At 48.1% G+C, this 24,802-nt stretch overlaps 1 protein-coding gene and 1 long non-coding RNA gene across 4 annotated transcripts in view; one reads left to right on the top strand and one right to left on the bottom strand.

Annotated features, from left to right (window-relative positions):
* HSPA12A (heat shock protein family A (Hsp70) member 12A) overlaps window positions 1–24,802 on the top strand; it is a 188,761-nt gene that overhangs the window by 149,708 nt on the left and 14,251 nt on the right. For all 3 annotated transcript variants that reach the window (XM_077126140.1, XM_077126141.1, XM_077126142.1), the window contains 4 exons: window positions 5,926–6,112; window positions 8,189–8,293; window positions 12,987–13,103; window positions 22,097–22,268. In XM_077126140.1, coding sequence (XP_076982255.1) covers window positions 5,926–6,112; window positions 8,189–8,293; window positions 12,987–13,103; window positions 22,097–22,268 — 581 coding nt within the window. The remainder of the gene's footprint in view (window positions 1–5,925; window positions 6,113–8,188; window positions 8,294–12,986; window positions 13,104–22,096; window positions 22,269–24,802) is intronic.
* Window positions 14,326–24,203, bottom strand: LOC143654335 (uncharacterized). Its single transcript, XR_013161766.1, has 3 exons — window positions 24,067–24,203; window positions 19,961–20,098; window positions 14,326–14,474 (listed from the first exon to the last, which is right to left on the bottom strand). It is a non-coding gene; the product is annotated as an uncharacterized LOC143654335 (long non-coding RNA).

Genomic DNA, 24,802 nt, shown 5'->3' with positions numbered 1-24,802 from the left:
CCATGGTCGTAAAAGTGGAGTCATATAGTATTTATCCTTTCGTGTCTGGCTTATTTCATTCAGCATTATGTCCTCAGGGCTCATCCATTTTGTCATGTGCTTCAGGACATCATTTCATCTTACTGCTGCATAATAATCCATCGTATGTATATACCACATTGTTAATACACTAGTCTGTTGATGGGCATTGGGTTTATTTCCATCTTCTGGTGATTGTGAATAATGCTGCTATGAAAACCGGTGTGCAAATGTCTGTTTGTGTCATTGCTTTCAGCTCTTCTAGGTATATACAAGTAGTGCTATTGCTGGGTCAAAGGACAGCTCAATAATTTAGTTTCCTAAGGAACCGCCAAACTGTCTTCCATAGTGGCTGCACCATTCTACATTCCCACCAGCAGTGCATAAATGTTCCAATTTCTCCACATCCTCACCAACATTTATAGTTTCCTGTTTGTTTAATAGCCACCATTCTTCTTATAGGTGTGAGGTGGTATCTCATTGTAGTCGTGATCTGCATGTCCCTTATAGCCAGTGAAAATGAGCATCTCTTCATGTGCTTTTGAGCCATCTGTATTTTTGCTCTTCAGAAAAATGCCTATTCATATCCTTAGCCTATTTTATAATTGGGTTGCTGGGTTTTTGTTTAGTTTTCTGTAGGTAATATTTATTTATTTATTTATATAATTTTTTTATTAATTAAAAAAATTACAAGAAAGAAACGCAAACATCCTTAATATATGCTCATTCCATTCTACATATATAATCAGTAATTCACAATATCATCACATAGTTGCATATTCATCATCATGATCATTTCTTAGAACATTTGCATCAATTTAGAAAAAGAAATAAAAAGACAACAGAAAAATAAAACAAAAACAGAAAAAGAAAAAAAAATTTTACATACCATACTCCTTACCCCTCCCTTTCATTGATCACTAGCATTTCAAACTAAATTTATTTTAACATTTGTTCCCCCTATTATTTATTTTTATTCCATATGTTCTACTCGTCTGTTGATGAGGTAGATAAAAGGAGTATCAGACAGAAGGTTTCCACAATCACACAGTCACATTGTGGAAACTATATCATTATACAATCATCTTCAAGAAACATGGCTACTGGAACACAGCTCTACATTTTCAGGCAGTTCCCTCCAGCCTCTCCATTACATCTTGGATAACAAGGTGATATCTACTTAATGCGTAAGAATAACCTCCAGGATAACCTCTCGACTCTGTTTGGAATCTCACAGCCATTAGCACTTTGTCTCATTTCACTCTTCCCCCTTTTGGTCGAGAAAGTTTTCTCAATCCCTTGATGCTAGGTCTCAGCTCATTCTAGAGTTTTTCTCAATCCCTTGATGCTGAGTCTCAGCTCATTCTAGGATTTCTGTCCCATGTTGCCAGGAAGGTCCACACTCCTGGGAGTCATGTCCCACATAGACAGGGGGAGAGTGGTGAGTTTGCTTGTTGTGTTGCTGGAGACAGAGGCCACATCTGAGCCACAAAAGAGGTTCTCTTGGGGGTGACTCTTAGGCCTAATTTTAAGTAGGCTTGACCCTATCCCCTGTGGGGTTAAGTTTCACGTGAACAAACCCCAAGACTGGGGGCTCAGCCTATAGGTTTGGTTGTCCACACTACTTGTGAGAATATCAATAATTCAACTTGGGGAGGTTGAATTTTTCCCCATTCTCACCATTCCCCAAAGGGGACTTTGCAAATATTTTTCCATTCACTGATCAAATCACTCTGGGATTCATCGGGGCATCACTCTGGATAAACCCACAAAATCTCATGTCCTACCCAAGGTTCCATGTACTTAAGTTGTTATATTAGGAGATGCACTAGTCAAAATATAAATTTTGTACCAAATAAACATTTTTTGATCTAGTCTCACACATAAGTTGAAATTTTAAAATATTAATTACCATCTATTTTCAGCACCCTGCAGTAATGGCATTCCTTTTGTTCTTCCTCATGCAAAAACATTTTTAAATTTGTACATTTAGTCATTATCATTATACACTCTAGGCATCCTAGATTATACCATCTCAATCTTTATCATCTATCTTTCTTTGTGATTTCATTTATGCCCCAGCCCTCCTCCCTCTATCATTCTCACATTCAGCTTCATTCAGTGTTTTAACATAATTGTATTACAGTTAGGTAGTGTTGTGCTGTCCATTTATGAATTTTTATACTCAGTCCTGTTGCACAATCTGTATTCCTTCAGCTCCAGTTACCCAATATCTTACCCTATTTCTATGTCCTGATGATCTCTGTTACCAACGAAATATTCCAAGTTTATTCACAAATGTCAGTTCATATCAGTGAGACCATATAATATTTGTCCTTTTGTTTTTGGCTAATCACACTCAGCATAATGTCCTTAAGGTCCATCCATGTTGTTACATACTTCATAACTTTATTCTGTCTTACAGCTGCGTAATATTCCATCATATGTATATGCCACAGTTTGTTTAGCCACCCATCTGTTGATGGACATTTTGGCTGTTTCCACCTCTTGGTAATTGTAAATAATGCTGCTATAAACATTGGCGTGCAAATGTCCATTTGTGTCCCTGCTCTCATGTCCTTTGAGTAGAGACAGCATATAGATGGGTCTTGTTTTTTTAATCCATTCTACCAGTCTATGTCTTTTGATTGGGAATTTAATCCATTAATATTTAGTGTTATTACTGCATGGGTAGTACTTTCTTCTACTATTTTGCCTTCTGGATTTTAATCTAATTTTCCTTCTTTTTACCTTTACTCATAGCCTTCCTTTCTACACTCTTCTCCACACCTCTCTCTTCTGTCTTTTCGTATCTGTCTCTAGTGTGTAGCTAATATTTAAATAGGAATGTAGGAATAAAACTATGAAGGTTCAAGTCTTGTGAGGTTCATTACCTACTGAAAATGTTACAGTGAATAGTAATGAAAAGTCCATCTGTGAATGGTAGCATGTGAATATATATATATATATATTTAATTAATTCATTCATTCTTTATCCTTATTTTTAAAAGCTTTCCCTTACAATCTTGAAACAGTAGTCTTTCAACATATTTAGGTTAGATACATATTCCAATTTGGAAAAATGAAATAAGCAAAATGTTTACTTTGGTCAAAAAGATAATGTTTAAAATCTTCCTAATTTGACTCAGTTATTATAATAACAACATTACCTGACATTTATTAAGCCACTGTGCCAATCAGTTTCCATGGATTATGTAGGAAGGTACTCTGAACACACCCATTTTACAGATCAAAAAACTGAGCAACAGAGGGGCTGAGCCACTTGTTCCTTGTCATGATCAGGAAGTGGCAAATCTGCCTTTCTCTAAAGGGGCACTGTTCACTACCCTGATTCTTGGGCCTCTTTGTTTCCTCTTCTTAAATCACTCTGGCTTTTTGATTGTTTAGAAGAACCTAAACTTCTTCTCTTTCAGATGTAGCTGAAAGATGTCCTGGGTCCCCACGTGGTACCCAAAGCAGGTGGTCCTCGAGGAGCTCAGCAGCACATGTTGGCAGAAGTTTTTCTCTGTGCTGGCTGCCCAGGCTAGATCCCTGGGTGGCAGCTGCTGTGGCAGGGTTGGGGGGAGGGTGGGGGGAGGTGTGCCACCAAGATGGGGGCTTCACAGACCTGAAAACCCAGCTGGACAATGAGAACTGCCTGGGCTGCCTGTAGTTTCTGAGCAGTGCAGTTATTTATTGAGCCCACCTCAGAGCCGATGCCCCTTAGCTTCTGGGATAGATGTGTCCTTGAGAGGATGTTGATGAACTAAATTCCTTGTCTGCATTAACCAGGCTTCTTGCTGGTAATTTCCCCAAGCATTTCAGTGTCTAGAGGAAATAAAGAGAATCGACATTTGTTATTTGAACTGCCGACTCTCTCCTTGTCTTATTAATGCCAGTGGCGAAAGCTTTTGGCTACTATTGGATTTGCTTTTCCATGAGTGGTGCCTTTAAAGTGGAGTTCCAGTGAGCAAACAGCCACTTAGAGATGGTCAGAAACCCAGGCCTCTCGGTGCCAGGGACCCAGAGGCTACCTGGCCAACGGGCAGCCTGGGGCAGCGATCCTCTCCTGTGTCTCAGTGCAGTCACCATGGGGCTTTGGCTCCCAGGGTGGACACCTGTGTCCTGGTAGGGCTGGACTGGGAAATTGGCCAGGGACAATTCCACACCCATCTGAGCAGCAAATTTGGTGAAGCTGGCCCTCTACCTGGGCAAGGATGGCTACTGATGCTTAATGATGAAGTGTTGGGAGCTGCTTTGAGCACAGCCAGGAACTCGGGCACCTCTCCAGGTAGCAAGCAGTCTCCATCTGGGGCTGCCTGTAGGGGTCACGTGGCTCATAGTGGCAGCCTGGCTGCTCTGCAGTAGCCCCAGGAGGGCCTGTACCTCCCCATTCCCAGTTTTTCTCTTTCCTGTCTTTCTGAGAGAAGGAAGAAACCTCTCTGCCGTTCCACCTCGCCGCTGCACTGCTCCATCACCTCTTTCATCAGTTCCAGGATTTAATTCCATCACACTTGTCTATCTGTCTCCACCTCTCCCCTTCTGGCCCTTCTCTTCAGCCTGTAACAAAGCAGGACATGTTCTTTCTCTCCTTACTCTTATCCTTCAGGCACTCATCCCATCTTAGAGATATGACTGTCACTCTGTATGGCAGCTCTTAGGTCTGTTTCTGGCCTGGGATCTCTCCCATGAACACCAGCCTTGCATTTTCAGCCATTCTCTGAGTTCAATGTCAACATGTCCAGTTGGAGCTATCTATTGTCCCTTCTAAGCCTCTTTCTCATCTACGGCTGCTGGCTTCTGTGACTGGCACTCTCTCCTCCAGCTCCCAAACTTAGTGCCCTGACTTGGTCCTCCCTCTGGAATGGCTTGTCACCCTTCTACCCTCTCCTCTCTCTTCCTGTACGTCTCTGACCTTGTTGGGGCTCTCTCAACTCTGCTTCCAGACTGCAGCCTGAACCTCGTCAGCCTCCTGGTTCCAGGCCTTCTTCCTGTTAGTTCAGCCCCCACAGTGCTCCCAGTTTGCTCCCATGAACAACAGCTCTTATTCTGTCATGCCCCTGCTCTAAAACCTTTAGTGGCTCCCCATTATCCATCAATTAAGTCTCTAACTCCTGTGGTTTTCCCCAGCCTTCTCACATGCTGCCTTCCAACCTCATTCCCCACTCCTCCCCTTTGCACACTCTTCCTCTCCTTAATCCAGTAACTTGGTGTTCCCCAAACATACCCGACGCTTGCCCACTCTGGAGTAGCCTAGAATGTGCTTCTCCCATCCCTGCTATGACATGCCCAGAGCCTACCCTCTTTCAAGCCCCATCATTTGTCACTTCTTCAAGTCTCCCCTGAATCCTGCAGTCCTTGCTCCCCCATCAACTGGCACCTTTGCCTTTCCCCCACCCTTGGTGTTCCCTGAGCCCCTCACTCTCCATCTGGTAAGGTAGGTATTTATGCATTTGTTTATACCTACCTTCTTTCAAAGGAGGATTTTAAACCGCTGTATATCTGTTATTGAGTGCTTGCAAATGAGAAACCAAACCAAACCAAAAAAAAAAAAAAAAGTACTTATTGGATTGTGTGTGCTTTAAAGGCAAGACATGAATGTTTCATTTCTATGTCACCAACACCTGGAATGCACCATTTGCTCAGTGAATGGTAAATGAAAAGATAAAGGCAGACCTTGGTGACTGAGCATGAACTTGGAGCTGGCCCCTTTGGATTGTCCTGTTAACTGAAGTTGTGTCTCTGATCGCTCACTCATCCAGCTGAGCCAGGATGTGTTGGTGGCAGCCCCTGTGAGCCCCCACATCTATAGCCGTCATGCATACAGTAGGTGCTCAAGCCAGTGCACCTGAACAACTGGCATTTTGAGACAAAGCCCAATAACCTCTACCCTTTCTTTGATGGCAGGCGATGGGAAGGAGGTGACCCAGGCGTGTCCAACCAGAAGTCTCCAACCACCATCCTGCTGACCCCGGAGAGGAAATTCCACAGCTTTGGCTACGCCGCCAGGGACTTTTACCACGACCTGGATCCCAATGAGGCCAAGCAGTGGCTGTATCTGGAGAAGTTCAAGATGAAGTTGCACACCACTGGGGTGAGTGAGCCTGGCCCTTGGCCCTGAGTCCTCTCCGTTGGAGAGCCAGGGTCCCATCAGCCTGGGTGGATCTTTCTGACCCAGGGACACTGGGCTTCCTCTGAAGCAGAAATTAAAGTCCATTTGCTTTGATTTCAGAAATGACCAGGAACACACAACACTTGTGGGGAACACACAGCACTTTTTGCTGCACATGTGGGTGGGGAGATATTCAGCATATTTAATAATTTGTTTGACATGGAAATTAACCAATCAGAATGGACACTGGCTGCAGCCCAGGAGCAGGGTGCTGGGGGGGTCCTGCCAGGCCGGGAGTTTCCCTTTACCTGCTGGATGGTTCATAGATCAGGAGTCTGGAAGGAGGGGCTCAGGGGCCTTCGGGGGCGCGTGGTAGTGGTGCTTTCCTACGACCAGCAACACCTGGCATATCGACCCTCCACAGGGCAACGGGTAGCTCAGGAATTCAAGTGCCCAGTAAGTGGTGACCAAATCCCGAAGCTGCGGCCCTGTTCTGTCCCTGGTAGCCCAGTGTCTGTAAGCTGGGCCAAGGCACTGGATGTCAGAGTCAAAGAAGCAACTTCACAGGAAAGTCCATGGGGCGTTGGATAGAATTTTTTCAACTTAAGCATTTCATCTCATAAATCTTCCTTAACTAACAGTCCTTAGGGAGGCAGTATAAAGATAGTATTTAAGGTCATGGACTTGGGGCCAGATGGCCTGAATTTAAATCTTGCCTCTGCCCCCTTTGAGATACTTCATCTAAATTCCTTAATCTCTCCATGACTTGTTCTTCCTTATCTGTAAAATGGAGTGCTGGTCTACCTTCCTCATGGTATATGGTAAATCTAATCAAAGTGCTACCTCCTATTACTAGGAGCTTTCATTTGCCTGCTATTAAGTGTTGCAGATAACAAAGCAAATGTCAGTGGGAACCCCAGCAGCTAGCTCCTGCTTTCCGAGGCTCTCTGTGCCCATGTATAATGCACATTCATCTCTGCTAGGTCTTAATTGTTCCCATCTCACCTGTGGGAATTCAGTGCTAAATATCAGTATAGCACAGGCTTCCCCGCTGATCCTGGGCTGGAGCTGGGAGCCGCTGCCCCAATGCCTGGGGTCCTTGCTGAGCTCCAGGCCTGGAGGGCCACCCATTGGGAGGAATGACTGTGGGTGGCTATGTCAGGGTGACTAACAGACTCACCAAATCTGGGTTTAGTAACTGAGTGCCTCTTCGCACTTCAAAGGCAGAGCATAATTACTCAGCCTGGATCAATCTGGGATCCCTGCTGATTTTTTCTTTTTTCCCTGGCGGTATTGGTTCTGGGAAACCTAGGGGCTTCCTCCTGTTTTTTTGCTCCCACTTTCTGTCCATCCCCCATCCTCCATGGAATTTCCTCATCATTTTATAATGACCTCTGTCTACCCAGCTTCTGGGCTCTCACAGAGCCCCCTCAGCCCATGGCCCGTGCTCAGCGACTGCTTTAGCTTTTGGCAGAGAAAGGGAGGCAGTGATGCTGGATCCGCAGGGGGTTAGACAGCACAAGCCTTAAAATAGGAGCACTTCTATTCTGGTTACTTGGTTGGCAGCTCATTGGGAATGAAAGCTTCATATCTGGTTAGCATCGTACTCAGCAGTGTATTGGCACGATTTCAGCCTCCACTGAGGAGCCTCCCAAGGGTGACCATGCATGTTCACACATAGAAATAGTGTGTAAATTGCACTGGGATGCCTGCTGCCTTTTTTTCTTTTTGTGGGCTCCATCACTGACCCCAAACCTCTGCTCCTAGAGGATCCAGGAGAGAGGGGGAGAAAAAGAGGGATGGAGAGAATTTATGGAGGGAAGAAGAGAGAGAGGTAGAAGTGGCAGCTAAAAGGAGCAGCCAGTCTCCCATGCAGCAAGGGGACAAGGCTGCCAGGCCCTGCTTTGGGGGACACGCAGTCCTAGTGTACCACCTCAACCATTGGGATGCACAAATATGGCTCACGGGGATTCCCCAGATCTTTAAGTACCAAGCCCCAAAGCCAACAGGTATGCTGTTCTTGGTCTTCTCCTGATCTCATTCCTTTCCCCCCACCAGGACCTCACCATGGATACAGACCTGACGGCAGCAAATGGCAAAAAAGTCAAAGCCCTTGACATCTTTGCTTACGCCCTGCAATACTTTAAGGAGCAGGCACTGAAGGTAGGACTGATAGAACCCAGTGCTGTGCATTAGGCAGGGGTGCATGTGCCCCCTTCCTGCGGGGCTAGGTACCTGCCACTTGGGGGAGGAAGTACAGTCTCGAGGGAGAACGCTTGGGCTTTGGAGTCAGAAAAGCAGGACGCACCCTCCAACCCTGCTGGTGGGAACATAAAATGGTGCAGCTGCTTTGGAAAACAGTTGGCAGTTCCAAAAAAAAGTTCAGCATAGAGTTAACATGCACTTCCACTCCTAGAGAAATGGAAACATGTCCACACAGAAACTTGTGCAACTGACGTTCATAGCAGCATTATTCAAATAACCAAACGCTGGAAACAACCGAAATGTCCATCAGCTGATGAATGGATAAACGAAGTGTGGTTATCGCCCCATACAATGGAATATTATTCAGATGTAAAGAGGAACGAAGTACTGATACCTGCTACAACTTGTATGAACTGGAAAACATGGTGTTAAGTGAAAAAAGCTACCACAAAGGACCAGATTACTGTATGATTCTATTTATATGAAATGTCCTAAATAGGCAAATATATATAAAGAGAGAGAAAGTAGATTTAAAAATCCACTGAACTGTACATTTTTAAAGGGTGAATTGTATGGTATGGAAATTATAGCTTAATTAACTATGTATGACACACACTTAGCAGCTGTGTGATCCTGGCACTTAATCTCGCTGATACACTTTCCTGACCCAAAGAGAGGAGAGAATAGTTGACTCTCATATGCCCAAGTGATACTAAATGAAATATTGTGGTGAAGTCTTCCCTCAGGACTACCAAGCACTTGTAAATGATCGCTGTCCTCTCTCCTCCCACCTCCTCTTCTTCCCTCTCCTGCCCCTCCTCCCCCCTCTCCTACTTTTCCCGCCCCCCCGCGCCCCTCCCCCCAGCTTTGTGGCCATGAAGGTCCAGAATGCCAAAACTGCAGCTTTCTAAGTGGGATACAGCTTTCCAATCTGTGTCTTCTCCCATGGTGATGCGTGGGTGCGACTCCGATGCTTAAAGAGCTCTGATGCATTGAGCTTTATCCAAGAAAACCTGGGAACTTCAGAATCATTTGGTATTAGGTGATCACTGGGAGGAATGCTAGTGAATTCTAGAAATAAGGTTGGAGGGAGACAAGGTTTTCCTTTTGGGCGAGAAAGCAATGCTGCCTTCATTCATTCACCAGCTAATGTTTTGGGGGTGACTTTTCTGTGCCAGATGCGATACAGGTTCTGGCGATGTAGAAATGAACCCAGTCCAAAGGGGGGTGTGCTTGGGGTCGTGAAGGGGTGAACATGGGTATTGGGTGGAGGCAGAGGTTTTTTCCCAGTGGGGGAGCAGCAGGGAAGGCTCCCTGCAGGACACGGGTTATTTTAAAAAAGGGCCGGTGTTATTTTAAGCTGGGGAATGACAGAAGAACCGCTTGGGGAAAGAAAGCATAGCAAAGGGCTGTGAGAAGCAAGCACTTTGGAGTGGGAGAGGGGCAAGCCTGGGAGATAAAGCAGAAACAGTGAGCTCAGGTTCGTGCTGGTGCGGAGCCTTGAATGCCGAGCTAAGGAACGTTTTGGATCACGGGAGCTGTGAAAAGATTTCCATTAGGGGAAGTAGTGGGGGGTGGGGGAGCAGGTGGGAGGCTGCTGCAGGGGTGGAGAGAGCCTTCAGTCGGGGGAGTGGCGGCTGCCGCAGAGCCTGGAGGGGGACCGGAACTCCGGGGTCCTTCAGGGAGCACTGGAGGAAGAGCATGAAAACCAAAAAGGAAGAGGGGTTGGGGCATGGGAAGGAGTGGGTCCAGGGAGGGGAAAAATCATTCCATCAGAAAGGAGGAGAGGAAAGGACAGAAAGCAAGGAAGTGGGAGAGAGGAGGGGGCTGGGTTCATTTCCAGAAAGATGAGAGGCAGCGAAAGGCGAGAGCACGTAAGGCCTGCTTGGGCCTGGGGGAGAAGGGGGAGCCCGCTCTCATCGGGTGGCAGAAAAGCGGAGGAAGAGGAGCTGGCAGAGGCGCACCTGACCTCAGCGTGAAAAGCCCAGGCTCCCAGAGGGCGGGCTCGGCGCCCGGAGACCCGTGAGGCCAAGTGGGGCATTGGGCCACCTGCCGGAGGAAGGGGGCGGAGCTCCCGGGGCATCTGCACTCGGAGAAGCTACAGGGACTCAGCTACAGGGACTCGGCTAGGAAATGACACTGGAGCAGGCTTCAGGTTTGCTGGGAGGGAAGGAGCCAGCGGAATGGTGTCTCAGAAAGTGGGGTGGGTAGGGCAGAGAGGAGCCCCAGAAGGTCAGCCAGGGCCGTCAGTGGGGTTGGTGACAGGTCAGCTCAACCAGGGGCTCAGCAACTTGCTGGCACCTTCCCTTTCAAAGGTAGCTCCTCGCTGCCAGTAGGGAAATGCCTTAAGGCAATTCCCCGGGTGGGGCAGGGAGGCCGGGAGCCTGTTTTAGGAGATTTATAGGGACTAGACCCTTCCTGAAAGGGCTGACTGGTATTTGAGGGACAAAGGGTTACAGAGAAGGGGGTTACTGCATGTTTGACTGGAATAAACTGAAGTTGAATAGCTCAGAAATCACAGCAAAGAAAGTGGTTTCCTGGTTTGTGAAGTAAAGCCAGTGAAAGCCCCGACATGACCCAAATGTTCAATTATTCTCAGGTTCCTTTCCATCCTGTCCTGTCCTCTACCCACTAGTGGGTATCTAAACAATTCCCCATAAAGCCCAAGGAAGCGCATCGTTCATTCTCTGAACCAGTTTCCTGTTTAAAGAGTTTTAAATAGCCTGGGTGCTAATGGCATCCTGCTCGGAATCACTCCCAAAACATGTCACGGCGCTCACTTGCTTTTTAAAGGAAATAAAAGAGGAAATAAAAGATAACGACAAAGAGAATGGCTGCTCAAGTTGTCCAAAGCAGAGATGTTTTAAAATGCATCAAAAAAATACATTAAAATAGAATAAAGTTTGCTGCTTGAAGAGGAAGTTGGTTCAGTGAGAGGGCGGGTCCAACCCAAGATAACGATTTGAAACAATAGGGCAAAATGAGACACTCAGGAGGTAAACAAAACAAAACAAAAAAGAGGTATTTTGCCACCCTCTTACTCTTCTGAAAGATGTCCCCAGAGTTGGCTTTGATGCAGAAATGCATTCGTGTGCATTTCAATTCGATTTCAGGTTTGTCTGGTGAGTGTGGCTGGAGCAGGGGAAAGGACGGAAGGAGCCAGCATGGATTAGGGGTCTTTCCTGTGCAAAGCTTGGGGCCAAATTCTCCGCATGTGTTCTCAGTTAAGCTTGCTGGCAATGCTGTGAGTTTTATTATCCCCATTTTGCAGCGGGGAATACTGAGCCGGAGAACTATTCCAGTAGTATTATCTTGCTCTAGTGCACCTGTTAGAAACCTGATGCTTTCAGCCCTACCCACGCCATTTATCTAACATGGGCTCCACCGACATGGTTTAACCTTAACCAAAAGTCAAGGACAGCATGGCTCTTGGGTAGGACATGTCACACACATCTTTCCTGTCCTGTTGAGAAAACTGCCCTGATATGCTTGGGTTGTGGTAAAGCACGATAGTGACAAGTTTGACAGCTGCCACCATTTGTTAAGCATTACCCAGGCCCAGCCTTGTTCTAGATATGAGACCACATGTAACAATCTAGTTATGTATGACCTTGGACTTCAGAGTCAAGGTAAACCTGGGTCTGTACCCAACTTTTGGCTCTGCCCCCATCTAGCTGTATGATTGTCAAAGGCACCAAACATATCTAAGTCTCAGATCTCCCATCTGTAGAAAATGACACAATTATAATTCTTTCCTTTCGGGATTCTTGAACGGGTTTGTATTAGTTTCCTGAGGCTGCTGTAACAAACTGCAACAAAGGTCTTCTGGTCTTTACCGTTCTGGAGGCTGGAAGCCAAAAGCAAGGTGTCAGCAGGTGGGTTCCTTCTGGAGGTTCTGAGGGAGAATCTATCGTATGTCTCTCTCATAGCTTCTGGTGGTTTCCAACAATCCTTGGCATTCCTTGGCCAAGATGCATCACTTCAGTCTCTGCTTCAGTCAACACATAGGGCTCTCCTTGTGTGTCTTTGTGTCCCAAGTCCCTCATTTTTAAGGATACAAGTTGTTGGATTGAGCCCACCCTAATCCAGTTTGATTGCATCTTACCTTGATTATGTCTGCAGAGACCAAATAAGGTCGTGTTAACAGGCACTAGGGATCAAGATTTCAACACATCTTTTGAGGAATGCAATTCAATCCACAACAGGTTAATTGTGATAAAATTTGCAACACACTTGACATGGTGGTTGACCCGTGATAAGTTCTTATAAAATGTAGCTGTCATCATTATCACTGTCGTTATCAATCCCAACAACCTTATGAGCTAGGCATTATTATCTCTGTTGTACCCCTAAGGAAACTGAGGCCTGAGAGGTTGGCATTTGCCCGAAGTCATATGACTAGGAAGTGACCAAAGGCAGGTGGCTTGCAGTCATATTCAGTGAATGAAGCAGTGCTGGGAGCCCCCCTGCTTGCTGAATATTCAGAAACCAGGTTCCTAATTCCTGGTACTGAGTAAGGCCAGGAGGCTGCGGTGTAGACACTCCAAAAGTTCATGGCTGGGCAGCCTCGAGTCTCAGTGGAGGTGTAGGAAGCCATGTCCTCAGGAACCAGCTGTGCCCACTTGACCCACTGTGCTCTCCTTGACTTTAGGAACTGAGTGACCAGGCGGGTTCAGAGTTTGAGAACTGTGACGTCAGATGGGTCATCACGGTACCTGCCATCTGGAAACAGCCAGCCAAGCAGTTCATGAGGCAGGCTGCCTACCAGGTGAGTGGGGGTGGGCGTATGGGACTGGGGATCAGCCTGGGGCAAGATGTCATCAACAGGGTGTGGGCCCAGCCAGCCCTGATTGTGCTTTTAGCCCACAGTAGTGACCATAACCCTGGCAAGGTATTTTGCAGTAGTCACAGTCCTCCTGGGGAGGCAGTAGGGAGGCTCCCGCAGACAGTGGTGAAAAGGAGCCTTCCAAGTAGCACCTCAGCTTCCTCCTGGGGAGAAATTGGGCTTAGTCTCGCAGGAGAGGAGTTGGGCTGCTCAGTCTTCTTGGCTTTATCCGCTTTCCTGGTCATGCTTGCACGGCAGCTCCTCAAGAGTCAGGATGTCAAAATGGGGTTCAGCACCATTTCTCCATAGGTGAATGGAAGTGAGGACCTTAAGGAAGTGGCTAGGGAAAAGGAATATTTGGATAAGAAAGAAACAGACAAGGTCAATGGCCATGAGCCAGGCATGTCAGCTTGGGGTAGAGGTTGAAGGCTGCACACCTGAAGCTGGGAAACAAGGAAATCAGGTCATCCTCTGTAGGTTTCACTGTAGAACAATCCTGGGGCACACGAGCAGTCATTCCAGAGAGGGATGATGGCTGCCAGTCCTGTCTGAAGGGGACCCCTGGATGTGGGCAGTGACATCACTGAGGGATACACTGGTCAGCCACTGAGCTGGAACATTCTAGTGCCAATGACCAGCCCATCCTCCTGGGCACTGGGTGGCATCACCACAGGTACCACAAACTCCCAGGTTTTCTACCTCTTGCACTTTGCTTCCCTGTTTGCAGGCAACTTTTGACATGCCAGGGCTTCCATGAGGCCAAGTTCTTGTCAAGAATGGCTGGCTGTACTGACCTGTGTGTTCTGTTCTCCAGCACGGAGCTGGCTCCTCTTGTAATGAGTCCCCTGGGTTCTCAAAGGGAAGTCCACCCTGGACGCCCTGGTCACCTCTCTGTGTGCCGAGAGTCAGTTTTCTGAGACTTCGACCTGAGGCCTGACTGGGGAAAGTGACCGAGGTAATAGATGCCCCCTGGCCATTACCCATCCCCCTGGCCTCTCAGGAGACAGCCTGCCCACCTTTCCCAGTGGACATACCACTGACATTGAGTTTGGGGCCACATGTACAACCCCCACTTTCAAAACACCACCCAATCAACCGTATTAAAGTAGTCATGCTCACCTCGGCATCAGGAGCAGTGGTCCCCATGTGGGACTTTAATGCCCCTTACAGAGCTTAGCTTGCGCACGTTGAAGGAAGCAGAGTGTCCCCTCCCTTCACTCTCTCCCTTCCTTTTCTTCTCTTCCTGTCCTCAGGCCTCCCCTCTGCTCTCCCCCTTCCTCTGTTCAGCATGAGAATCTGGCCTGGTGTATGTATCTGCCAAAAATAGATTTGCTTTTTATAGAGACGAAGGAAGAGGATGGAACTTCTAGAAAGAGGCAGACTCTTTAAAAGGGAGGATAAAATGCTGTTTGGCTGTCCGCAGAAGCCCTGGGTCTCACAGAGCTCTGCCATGGTGCCCACCTTTAGGGAGTGTCCAAGGTGGGGAAGTCAGGTTATGCCTGTCGATAGAAGACCCAGCCAAGTGCTCTGAGTTTTTCCCAGGGAAGATACTCAAGATTCATGGCTTTGACCCTCATTTTCCAGTCCGCAGGAAGACGTTAGCAACAAACATGTTACCCATAAAAGGATCAATTATTATTTTTAGCTTGATGAAGAAAGAGGTACAGTGCTTGGGAAATTTGTCAGGGCTGTGGGGGCCCCGGGTTGTTTTTTACCAAGGACCATGTTCTTGAATGGGTAGGGGAAGATGGGGGGGGGCCCTGCCCTTGGGGGGCCCAAGGAGGAAACCAGGCTGACGGGTGTGGCATCCTGGGGGTGCTGGGGAATTGAAGTAGCATCTCAGGGTGGAATGTCAGCACCTCTCAGCCGGGACAGATCCGGTGTTGATGGATGGGGGAATTTACCTTCTGAAATCTAGGGACAGATACCTTTGTAGACAGGGACTATCCTCTCCATAAACTTTGTGGTGTTTTTGCAGCATGGTTTCTGACCCTTTGTCATTCTGATTTGATACTTGTGTTCAGTTTAAAGTCATTGTATGGCTTTAAAGATGACAAAGAGCATCCATTCATTTGTTCACCCATTCATTAGACAAGCTTGTACGTGGCCTTCTGTGTGCTAGGGCTATGGTGGGTGCCGAATTCATACCCGTGACCACGTTGGATATGGTCTATGGCCTTGGCCACCCATGACCCTGCCCTCAAGTTGCTCACAGCCGAGTGGTCCGTTGAAGCCTTTCTTACTTTGGGTGGGGTGGGCAGTGGGGGCTTGCAGGGGGGTGTGTTAGAGGCACAGTTGCTTTGCCCCCCTGCCCCCTACTGTGGTCTCTTCAGCCTGTTCTTGGAATAGTTTCTAGGACAAAATGGAGATGAAGCTTGCTACCCTGTGGCCAAAATTAGGCAATCTCCTTCCCCACCTCAAACCCATTTATTATGCAGAATAAGAAAGATGCATGACTGAGCAAAACTTCCATTGTTCTCAGCCTGGCCAGCTCCTGAGAGTGCTCAGTGGGCATCGGCCTGGGCGAGTGGTTTTCATCAGGTAGCTCTTTGCTTCCTTCTATCCTTCTACAATGGGGCACCCACTCAAAGTGCATCCCGGACTTGACTTCAAGCAGAAGAGCCCGGAGGATGAGGTGGAAAAAGGGTGCTGTGTTGGGACGTTTTGAAAGTGGCTGTGTGGGAAAAGGAGCCACTCCTTCCAGACTCCTGGAAGCCTGCTGCCCAGTCTCGTGGGGGTTGAGCATCAACCACCGGCCAGCTTGCTGGAGGAGAAGGCCTGGACCCGGAGCTGGGAGTGGAGGCTCTGGGCAGCATCTTCCATTGCCAGAGGCGGGCCTGGCGTGGATGGGTTCCAGGACCTCCCACACGGATGTCTGTGATTCAGCCAGCGAGGGCTGGTGAGTGGTTCACACAGATACAGTTTCATTTGTGAAACTCCAAAATTCCTCTGGCATCAAGTGCTTGTTGAAGAAATGGGTGAAAACTCTTATATAATTCACAAATTTGGGACTGCTTTATGCCATAGGAGCACTCAGCAAAAAGACAGAAAGAAAAAGAGTGGCAGACGCCTCTTATATGAAGCCTTCAGAGAAAGTTTGAAATCTGGAGGTGGCTCTACTGAGTCTTTTATGGCAGGGGGGAGGTCACGGATAGGATCAAGTCTGGTTTATTTCTGTTCTAGTTTACTAGCTGCCAGAATGCAATATACCAGAAATGGAATGGCTTTTAAAAAGAGAGAATTTAATAAGTTGCAAGTTAACAGTTTTTAGGCCATGGAAATGTCTCAATTAAAGCAAGTCTCTAGAAATGTCCAATCTAAGGCATCCAGGGAAAGGTATCTTGATTCAAGAAGGCTGATAAAGTTCAGAGTTTCTCTCTCAAGTAAGAAGGCACATGGCAAACACAGTCAGGGCTTCTCTCTCGGCTGGAAGGGCACATGGTGAACATGGCATCATCTCCTAGCTTCTTCTCCTGGCTTCCTGTTTCATGAAGCTCCCCGGGAGGCGTCTTCCTTCTTCATCTCCAAAGGCCGTTGGCAGGTGGACTTTCTGCTTCTCGTAACTATGTCATTCTTCTCTACTCTCTCTGAATCTCCTTCCTTCTCTAAAATGTTTCCCCTTTTATAGGATTCCAGTAAACTAATCAAGACCCACCTGAATGGGTGGAAACACGCCTTCACCTAATCCAGTTTAACAACCACTCTTGATTAAATCACATTTCCAGGGAGATGCTCTAATTACAGTTTCAAACATACAGTACTGAATAGGGATTAGAAGAAACGGCTGCCTTTACAAAATGGGATTAGGATTAAAACGTGGCTTTTCAAGGGTACATACATCATTTCAAACCAGCACAATTTCTAAAGGCATTTTGCCTGAAATAGGCACCTGTAGGCTCCAGAAATCTGTCAGATAAATGATATTCACATATGTTCGATGATCTCATCTAACGCTGAGACACAGCCTGCACTTACCTCCCCATCTGAGCAAACTGCATTGAAAAAATAATCATATCAGGAAAAAACTAAGATGAAACAGCCAGAATGAGTGCAGCTGCAGCCCTCCTGCAGCCTGACGCCAGGCCAGCAGAACACTCAACCCTGGCCGTCTTTCTCAGCTATGGACACGGTCCCAGATTTTCCTGGTAGGCTGCAGGGCCCAGGAGGAGAGGTGAGAGCCGAGTCCTTGGTGTAACCACCCATTTCCAGCCCCCCCCCCCCCCGAGGTGTGTGGTTTTCCCACCTGCTCCTCACAAGCGGAGCTCAGGATCATGGAAGAGGCCTGTAGAAAACTCATCAGTGGTGCTTCTGCTGGCCCAGACTCTTGGAGGAATCCGATGGGGGAGGGCTACTCTTGGCTGTAGAATCCCCAGGTCAGGTCCCCGGAATGCGTTTCCCAGAATACTTATGTTCCATAGGGACGAGGGCCAGGAAATTTCAGAATAAAGGCTGGCTGGAGGGATGGTCGATTCATTCACTCAGCAGCTACCTCCTGATCACCTGCCATGCACTACACAGCAAAAAGACCTGAGTGTTGCCTTTAGGAAACATCCCATCTTGCAGAAGAGGCAGGACGTGTCTGTAGCAATGTACAGTTGGAGATGGAATCTGTTAAGTGCCAGGCAGGGCTTCCAGGGAGGGGAGAGCTCGCGTCTGGCACAGTAGACAGGAGATAGCAGCTCCAAAGAGGGAATTAATAAAGGCAGGGGAGGCTCTCCCTGCTCCAAGCTGGCTGGCTGGATGAGACAAGTAGACTAACGGATGTCCCTTGGTCACGCCTCCTGACCACCAGCTGCCACGCCTGTGGGCTTCTGTTGAGAAAGTGTTTATACAGAAACAAAACTCACACTTCCTGGTTCCTCCTGTGGAGAGATAAGGACTTCAGGGTTTCTGAGAGTCAGCCAATTCTTTTGCATTTCCTCCTTTCCTTGCAGTCCACCAGCAGCTCTGGGACTCTTCTGGGGAAAGCAAATCTGAACAGAGCTAGCCGCCTCCTTCTTGCCTCTCACCTTCACTGTCCTGTGGGCTCCCCGGGAGTTTGCTGGTGGGGACAGTTCCCTCACTCTCGCTGGGGAACCTGGCCCCACTGAAGGAGGGTGATGGCTTTGTCCTGGGTTTCCCAGACGTTGCACAGGCCCCATTCTGACCTTGCCTCTCTTCCTCACCTCTAGTTTGGGGTTCTTTTCTCTCCTCCCTCTGTCTGCATCCTCTCCCAGGTACTGTGGGAACGCCACCATGGAAATGGAGAAAAGCTTTTGCTTTAGAGTCAAGGCCAGCCTGGCTGGGGAAGGACCAATGAGAGGCTTTCCATGGGGCCCAGCCCATGCTTGTTTCAGCAGATGGACACAGGGCCCGATTTGGGGCCATCTATGTGTTTTTTAAGCGGCTGTCTTCAGGGTGTGGGATGTCCAGTGGGGGTTACCTCCATGATGGTGGTATCACAGACCAGGTACACGCAGGCCCTTGACTTGTGTAATTTTACTCAAGGCTCTTCATTCCTCTGGGCTTCTGGATTTGATTTTCCATATAAATATTTCACATCCAAATCAGAGCTCTTGCTCAGAATTTCAGCAAAGGTGTACATAGATGAACGATGGAGTTCCTTTGCTGCTTCTCTTTCTTCCTTCCTGCCTCCCACTGCTACCTCCCAGGCCCAGGGGAGCCTTGCCATAGCAAATCCCATCTGGTGGGTTGACATCCCAATGGGACATGATAAGAGTAATCTGACTTTCGAGTTGGCAGAGCCTTTGCCTTACTTCCTTAGTACTGAGTGTTTGGGCTCCAGTATGGCAAGTGAATTTAATATTCTGAAATCTGTAAAGTTTTTATACATAGAGGCCCAGCTGTTTTGTAGATAGTCTTTCCCTCTTCACTCCATTTAGTGGACCCCTGGGCGTTAGCTCCTCTTCTATGAGGCCCTTGATATGACAAACCCAAGAAAATGGAATAATTGCCCTTTAGAAGGGGACTTCTCTTTATTTTATTTTGAATTTCTTTTTCTGGCCCTTCAGGATTAAGGTTGAAAGGGCTCACCTTTCCTGCATATAGCTCATGTTCCTTTTTATTGGGCACTTCAATTTTAGCCATCTTTGGAGTGAGGACGCCTAATGTGACCCTTTGAGAAAGAGAAGCTTGGGGATGAGGGAGAACTTTAATTTCAGGTTTCTGAGTCAGTGGCCTGCTGACCGATGTCAACTCTGGGCACAGCCTGGCCTCAATGCAGGGACTGAGCTTACAGATGTGGGCATTGGACACAGTAGAGGGTAAAAGGCAATGGGGGTGGGGGAACCACTGTGGATGGGCTGGCCACGTGCCAAATCCAATCTAGCTTGGCAGCGTCTTCCAAAAAGGTTCTGCCCTCATTCTGAGGCATCTGTTATTTGCAAAGTAAAGATTTTCAGTCACCTGTCTACTGATAGTATGTCAGTGAGACATAATTAATTGCGTATATGGTCATGACTAAGAAGTTTTGGCTGCAAGTTTAGGAGTGCTGTACCAGAGTACGCGGGTACAGAGAGCGGACCTTTAAACCAGTTGATGAGGGCATATCAGGCACCAGAGAGTTTTGTCAAAGTATACAGGCCTGGGCCCTACCACTCCATCTGGCAGGAACATTTTTTTAAAACCTCTGGAAGGCATTCTGGTGTGCACCCCTGCTAGAGAACCAGATATCTAAACGAATATTTAAATCATCTTTATTTTGATAAGTAATATTTAAATCAACGAGATATCTGACATTTGGATTTTTTAAAAATCCCACATAACCTTTGACCCTTGTTTGCCAAAGAGAGTGCACTCACCCATGAGCACTGGAGCTTGGGAATCAGTTCATTTCTCTGTGAAAGTTGTTTCCTGAGTGCTTCTTGGTTCTGTGGTTGCCCCTTTTGTCATCCAAGTTCATGTTCTCCTTGAGCCCCAAAGAGTTTCCCCTCGAAGTCCTGGAGATGACAGGTGATCTTAAAGAGAGAAGGCTCTGGAGGGGGTGGGGTGGAGGGGGTGGGGGGTGGGATGGGAATGAGACTCATCTCTAATTATCTTTTGATACGGTTTTGTTTCTGAACTATGCAAATATATTATGTAAAATTCGATACAAAAATTACTTTTAAAAATAAATATAATGCAAATCATCAGTGACAACAAAGTCAGCATGTGGGAAGCACTGTAATACAGCAGGCCAGGCCTGTGCTCCAGCTCCACTGGGCAGTGCTTAAAGGAAGGTGGATGCCACCTGGGCATAAGACCTCCTACCTATAAGGAGTGTGTGGTCAGGCTGCCAGAGGCTGTATGCCCAGGACTTACTAAAACAAAAAAGCTGAGAGTGAATTAAAGAGCACTGGTCTGCAAGGCTCAAGACCTGAGTCTGGACTGATTCTGCCACTTCTGAGTTGGATACCTCTGAGCCAGGTTGTCCTGGTCTCAGCACTGAAAGTCCCACATCCCAGGCAAACCAGGACAGTTGGTCACCCTATCTTTCTGAGTCTGGGCAATGCTTCATTTAGCATAAGATGAAGGAGTTGAACTAAAGGCTCTGAAGGTCCTTCGTTTGCATTTTTAGTACTCTAACCTGAATCCTCCTTCCCCTCCTCATCCCGGATGCTGAACCCTTCCTCTGGTGAGTTTAGGGCTCCTGCCTCCAGGTCGGAGGAGGCCTGTGCTAAGTCCTTTGTGCACATGTGAGGTTAGGCAGACCTCCTCTCCCTGGCCTGCTAGAATTATCTGCTAAACTTCATGGGTCTGGTATAGAACTGTGGACCTTTCTCTAGAAGATATGTGTGGCAGGAATGCAGCACCCCGAGTTTCCCTAAGAAAGGGCAACAAAGACAGCCACCAGCAATGGGGAGAGGGAAGCCTGCTTCTATTTATCATCATGGGCTCAACCAAGGAAACTTTATGGTTTGAACAGTTGTTCACACACAGTGTGAACTTATGATCCAGCCCAGGCTCACATGAGGTGGGAAGGAAACAAGCCAGGCTCATTTCTCTGACCATCTCAAAAGGGTGGTCCCTGGAACCTTCTGGCCCTTCATAAGGCTTGGAGGGGCCAGGACTGGAACAGGCCAGAAAGCACAGAGCAGAGGCAAATGCAACTTCTGCAGGTCAAGTTTCCCAAACTGTCCTCCAGTGGAAACCACAGATAGGAACTAGGGGACTGAATTATTAAAGGGATAAAGGGCTTGAATAAGGTAACTGCCAGCTGCCCTTTAACCCACACTCTAGAGAACACTGGACTAGTTGGGATTCCAAGAAGGACATTCTCCTGGACCACTCCTCATTCATAACCACCTGCAGGCAAATAGCAGTTGTCCTTCTAGGGCTCTGGAGCTAACAGCTCAGATTGCTATACAGCAACATGAGATGCTTGCCCAGCTGAGGCCCGGTGGATGGCTGGTTTGTTTCCTAGGCCACCACAGGTTGCTTGGATTTGCTTTGACGTTGTTAGACCACGTGGCCATTGCAACTGCAAATAGATCGTCTTCCTTCAGTCCTGTGGTGGTTTTCAAAGTTTTGGGCCTTCACAGCTCTATTCTTTTCACTGTTTGAGCAGTGAACCCTGTGTGCCTCCCCGTAGTCCATGTTCTCCTGTCTTCTCCCCTTGCATGTCTCAATTCTGGGTCAGGCAAACTCCAACTATAAGCCCCGAATGACCCAGAGACATTTCCATTTCCTGGGGGCCAGGGGAGGGGTGCTTGGACACTTCCTTTGGCCCACCCTGACATGTTCTAGGTACCTGGTTTGGAGCCCAACACTTGAGTGATCCCTGAATCTTAACTTTTAAGTGCTGTGAAGGTCTGTAGAGGGAATTTCCAAAAAAAAAAAAAAAAAAAAATGCAGAGTATGAGTGCTCCTTCCTTGGGGTTGTGACTCCTGGGGCTGGTGGCTTCTCAGCGGGCCTACCCAGACAGCCCTGGATCCCAGCCTCCGTTTCTGTCTTGCAGGCCGGCCTGGCCTCCCCTGAGAACTCGGAGCAGCTCATCATTGCCCTGGAGCCCGAGGCGGCCTCCATCTACTGCCGGAAGCTGCGGCTGCACCAGATGATCGAGCTGAGCAGCAAGGCCACGGTCAATGGGTACAGCGGCAGTGACACAGTAGGAGCTGGGTTTGCACAGGGTACCTCGTGCTCTCTCTCTCCCCCTCCCTCCTGCTCTCTTCCCCTCCAGCCCCCTGGATGCTTCTCTACCTTTGAATATTTTAAAGGCACTTAGTGCTGTCATAAAGATTCCAGATACTCCAGGAGGAGGTTGGCTCTAAGCACCTCTATGCTCAGCCTCCCTACCTGCCCCTCACCAGGTCCCCTGTAAACTAGCAGTGGTTATCCTGGGCCAGCATTCACCCAAGTGTTTTAAGAGAGGGGAAGGGACTTCTCTCCAAGAACCCAAGATTGACCTGAATGCAGTTCTTAGCCTTGCATTTTCCTAGGCTCTTCATCTTGTCTACAAACTGATTCTAAATCTAATCCAACTTGCCTGTTATTAATTCTTTCATTAAGACTGTTGACTTATGGCTGACTCATTCACTGTAGCCGCTTCATCTGTGATGAGCTCATTATGTGTTTAGGCATAAAGCTGGAGAGAATCTAAAACCCACATGAGATTGGGGTGGACTTTTCCTGACCCGAGTGATGCTCATTCAACGGTGGGAAAGGAGCCCCCAGCGAGGGCATTTTAAGGAGCTTTTTCTCTTCAATGGTTGCCTGCTTGAAACTTGCTTACCAGTCTGGGACCCCAGGACTGTTTTCTCCGGTGTCCAGGGCTTGTGGGTCTGCCCCGGGAGTTTGCAGACACCTTAGGTTAGGGCCGGAGCCACCGCCGTGCACATGGGAGCTCGTCAGCAGTGCCACAGGGGGTGCTGAGCTCCGCGTTCCAGTCCCAGGAGAGAGCAGAAACCCACCCCGCCACCCGTGCCCACCCCGTTCCTGGCCGGGAGGAGGGGAGGGAAGACAGTGACACCTGCCCCCAAGTAGTTCCCAAGTCTTCCTCGGTCCCCACACCGGAACCCGTAATGTGCTCTCCTGCTGCACCAGGTCCCCTGGGCTCTCGTCTTCGTCCTCAGGGAGGTGACTGCCCGCCAGGCCACCTCTCTGCATTTGAAATCCAAGATTTAGAGTCTGTGGACTTCAATACCAGGCACTGGCGAAAAGTTCCTTTGTCACCAGGCCGCGGCCCCAGCCTGCGGGGGGCATGCATGCTGACCCCATTGGGGCTCAGGTATCCATAGCGCATGGAAACGGGCTTCCCTTCAGATCTGGGGGCGGCCTCACCTCCGCCAGCAGGGCTGCACCTCCCCAAAGCACGGAAGTCAAACGCATTAAGATTTTGCACACTCAGGGTTAGTATACTCAGCCTTCTAAATTGTTTAAATACAGATCTATTTCAACTTCTTTGTTTTTATTGGAAAACAAAAAGGAAATACTGGACTTCATTCCTTGATGCTGCTTCTTACCCAGTTTTTCATAAACAGAAATCAGGTTTAAAAGCAGCTAATTCTTGGGTGTATCTCTTCTTAATGCTTCTTAAATACAACGCTCAACAGTTTAGGGGAGAAAAATCTGGTTTTGAGTGTTTGCCTCCATGCAAGCTCAGTTTCTGGTTTCCCTTGCTTTACCATAATGTGTCTGCCCCCACGCTGCCTGGTTTCTGTGTCCTGTGGCTTGTGGAATTTGGCTGTCTCCATCCGCCCAGTGTGTCTTTTTGCTTTTTGAAATCCTCTGACTGTTGGCCACCATCGCCCAGAAGGGTGGTGAGGCAGGCAGGGGGTGAGCCTAGTCTTGCTTTGCCTTCCGAACCTCTTCCCCCGAAGGAGAAAGCATTGCTGTCTGGGGTGGGGGTGGGGGGCGCCTGCCAGACCACTTTATCGAGAGCACGTGAGATGGCCCGCGAGGCCCGTCCCCACCCCTTCCCCTGCTCACCGGGGCTTCTGCTAATGCCCAGTGGACTCCGCTGCTGAGGGATGGCAGCACGCAGGGCCTGCCGTCATCATCAGCTGACCCTGCAAGGATGTAATGAATCGATAAAGGATTCACGTTTCACCATCTTGGGCTTAATTGACCTGGAAAAAAAAGGGACAATTGTTTTTTTTTTTTTTTTAAAGCTCAGAGCATGTTTTATTAGCCTTGCTTGGCCATGTTTTATGAATACCATGTAGTTTTGCCATCTAGGTTGTTTTAGGAAAGCAAATGCCCCAACCAGATTCATAAAATAAGCTCATCTGGGGCCACTGCTGGGAAAGGGGAGAAACCCCAAGCTTGGGGATCTTTTCCGGGCCTACAGGAATCCTTTAATCAGGGGACAACGCATCTTTGCTGTAAACCGGATGGCTGGGTGTTTGTCATTCTAATCCCCAGAGAAGCAGTTGTTTTGCAAACAGTGTGCTCCTCCTGGGGGTCAAGGGCTGGATAACCAGCAACAGAGGGATTTGTAGGGCAATTCGCTATCAGCAGCACCAGCTTTCGGATTAGATATATATAGATTGAGCAAGGCTGTGGGAGGGAGAAGCTAAGGGCGATGGACAGAGCCCTCATCCGGGAAGACAGGCTTGCTCTGAGTCGCCCGCTGTAGTTATCATTTGTTGAGTGCCAAGCCTTGTACGAGGCACTTTGCCTTCATGATCACCTCTGTCCTAGGGTTTGCACTGGGTGCTGAGGA

Source organism: Tamandua tetradactyla, chromosome 13 (genome assembly GCF_023851605.1).
Source record: "Tamandua tetradactyla isolate mTamTet1 chromosome 13, mTamTet1.pri, whole genome shotgun sequence".
Classification (NCBI taxonomy): domain Eukaryota; kingdom Metazoa; phylum Chordata; class Mammalia; order Pilosa; family Myrmecophagidae; genus Tamandua; species Tamandua tetradactyla.
The sequence above is the reverse complement of the archived record's forward strand: the minus strand, read 5'-3'. Positions and strand labels throughout refer to the sequence as shown.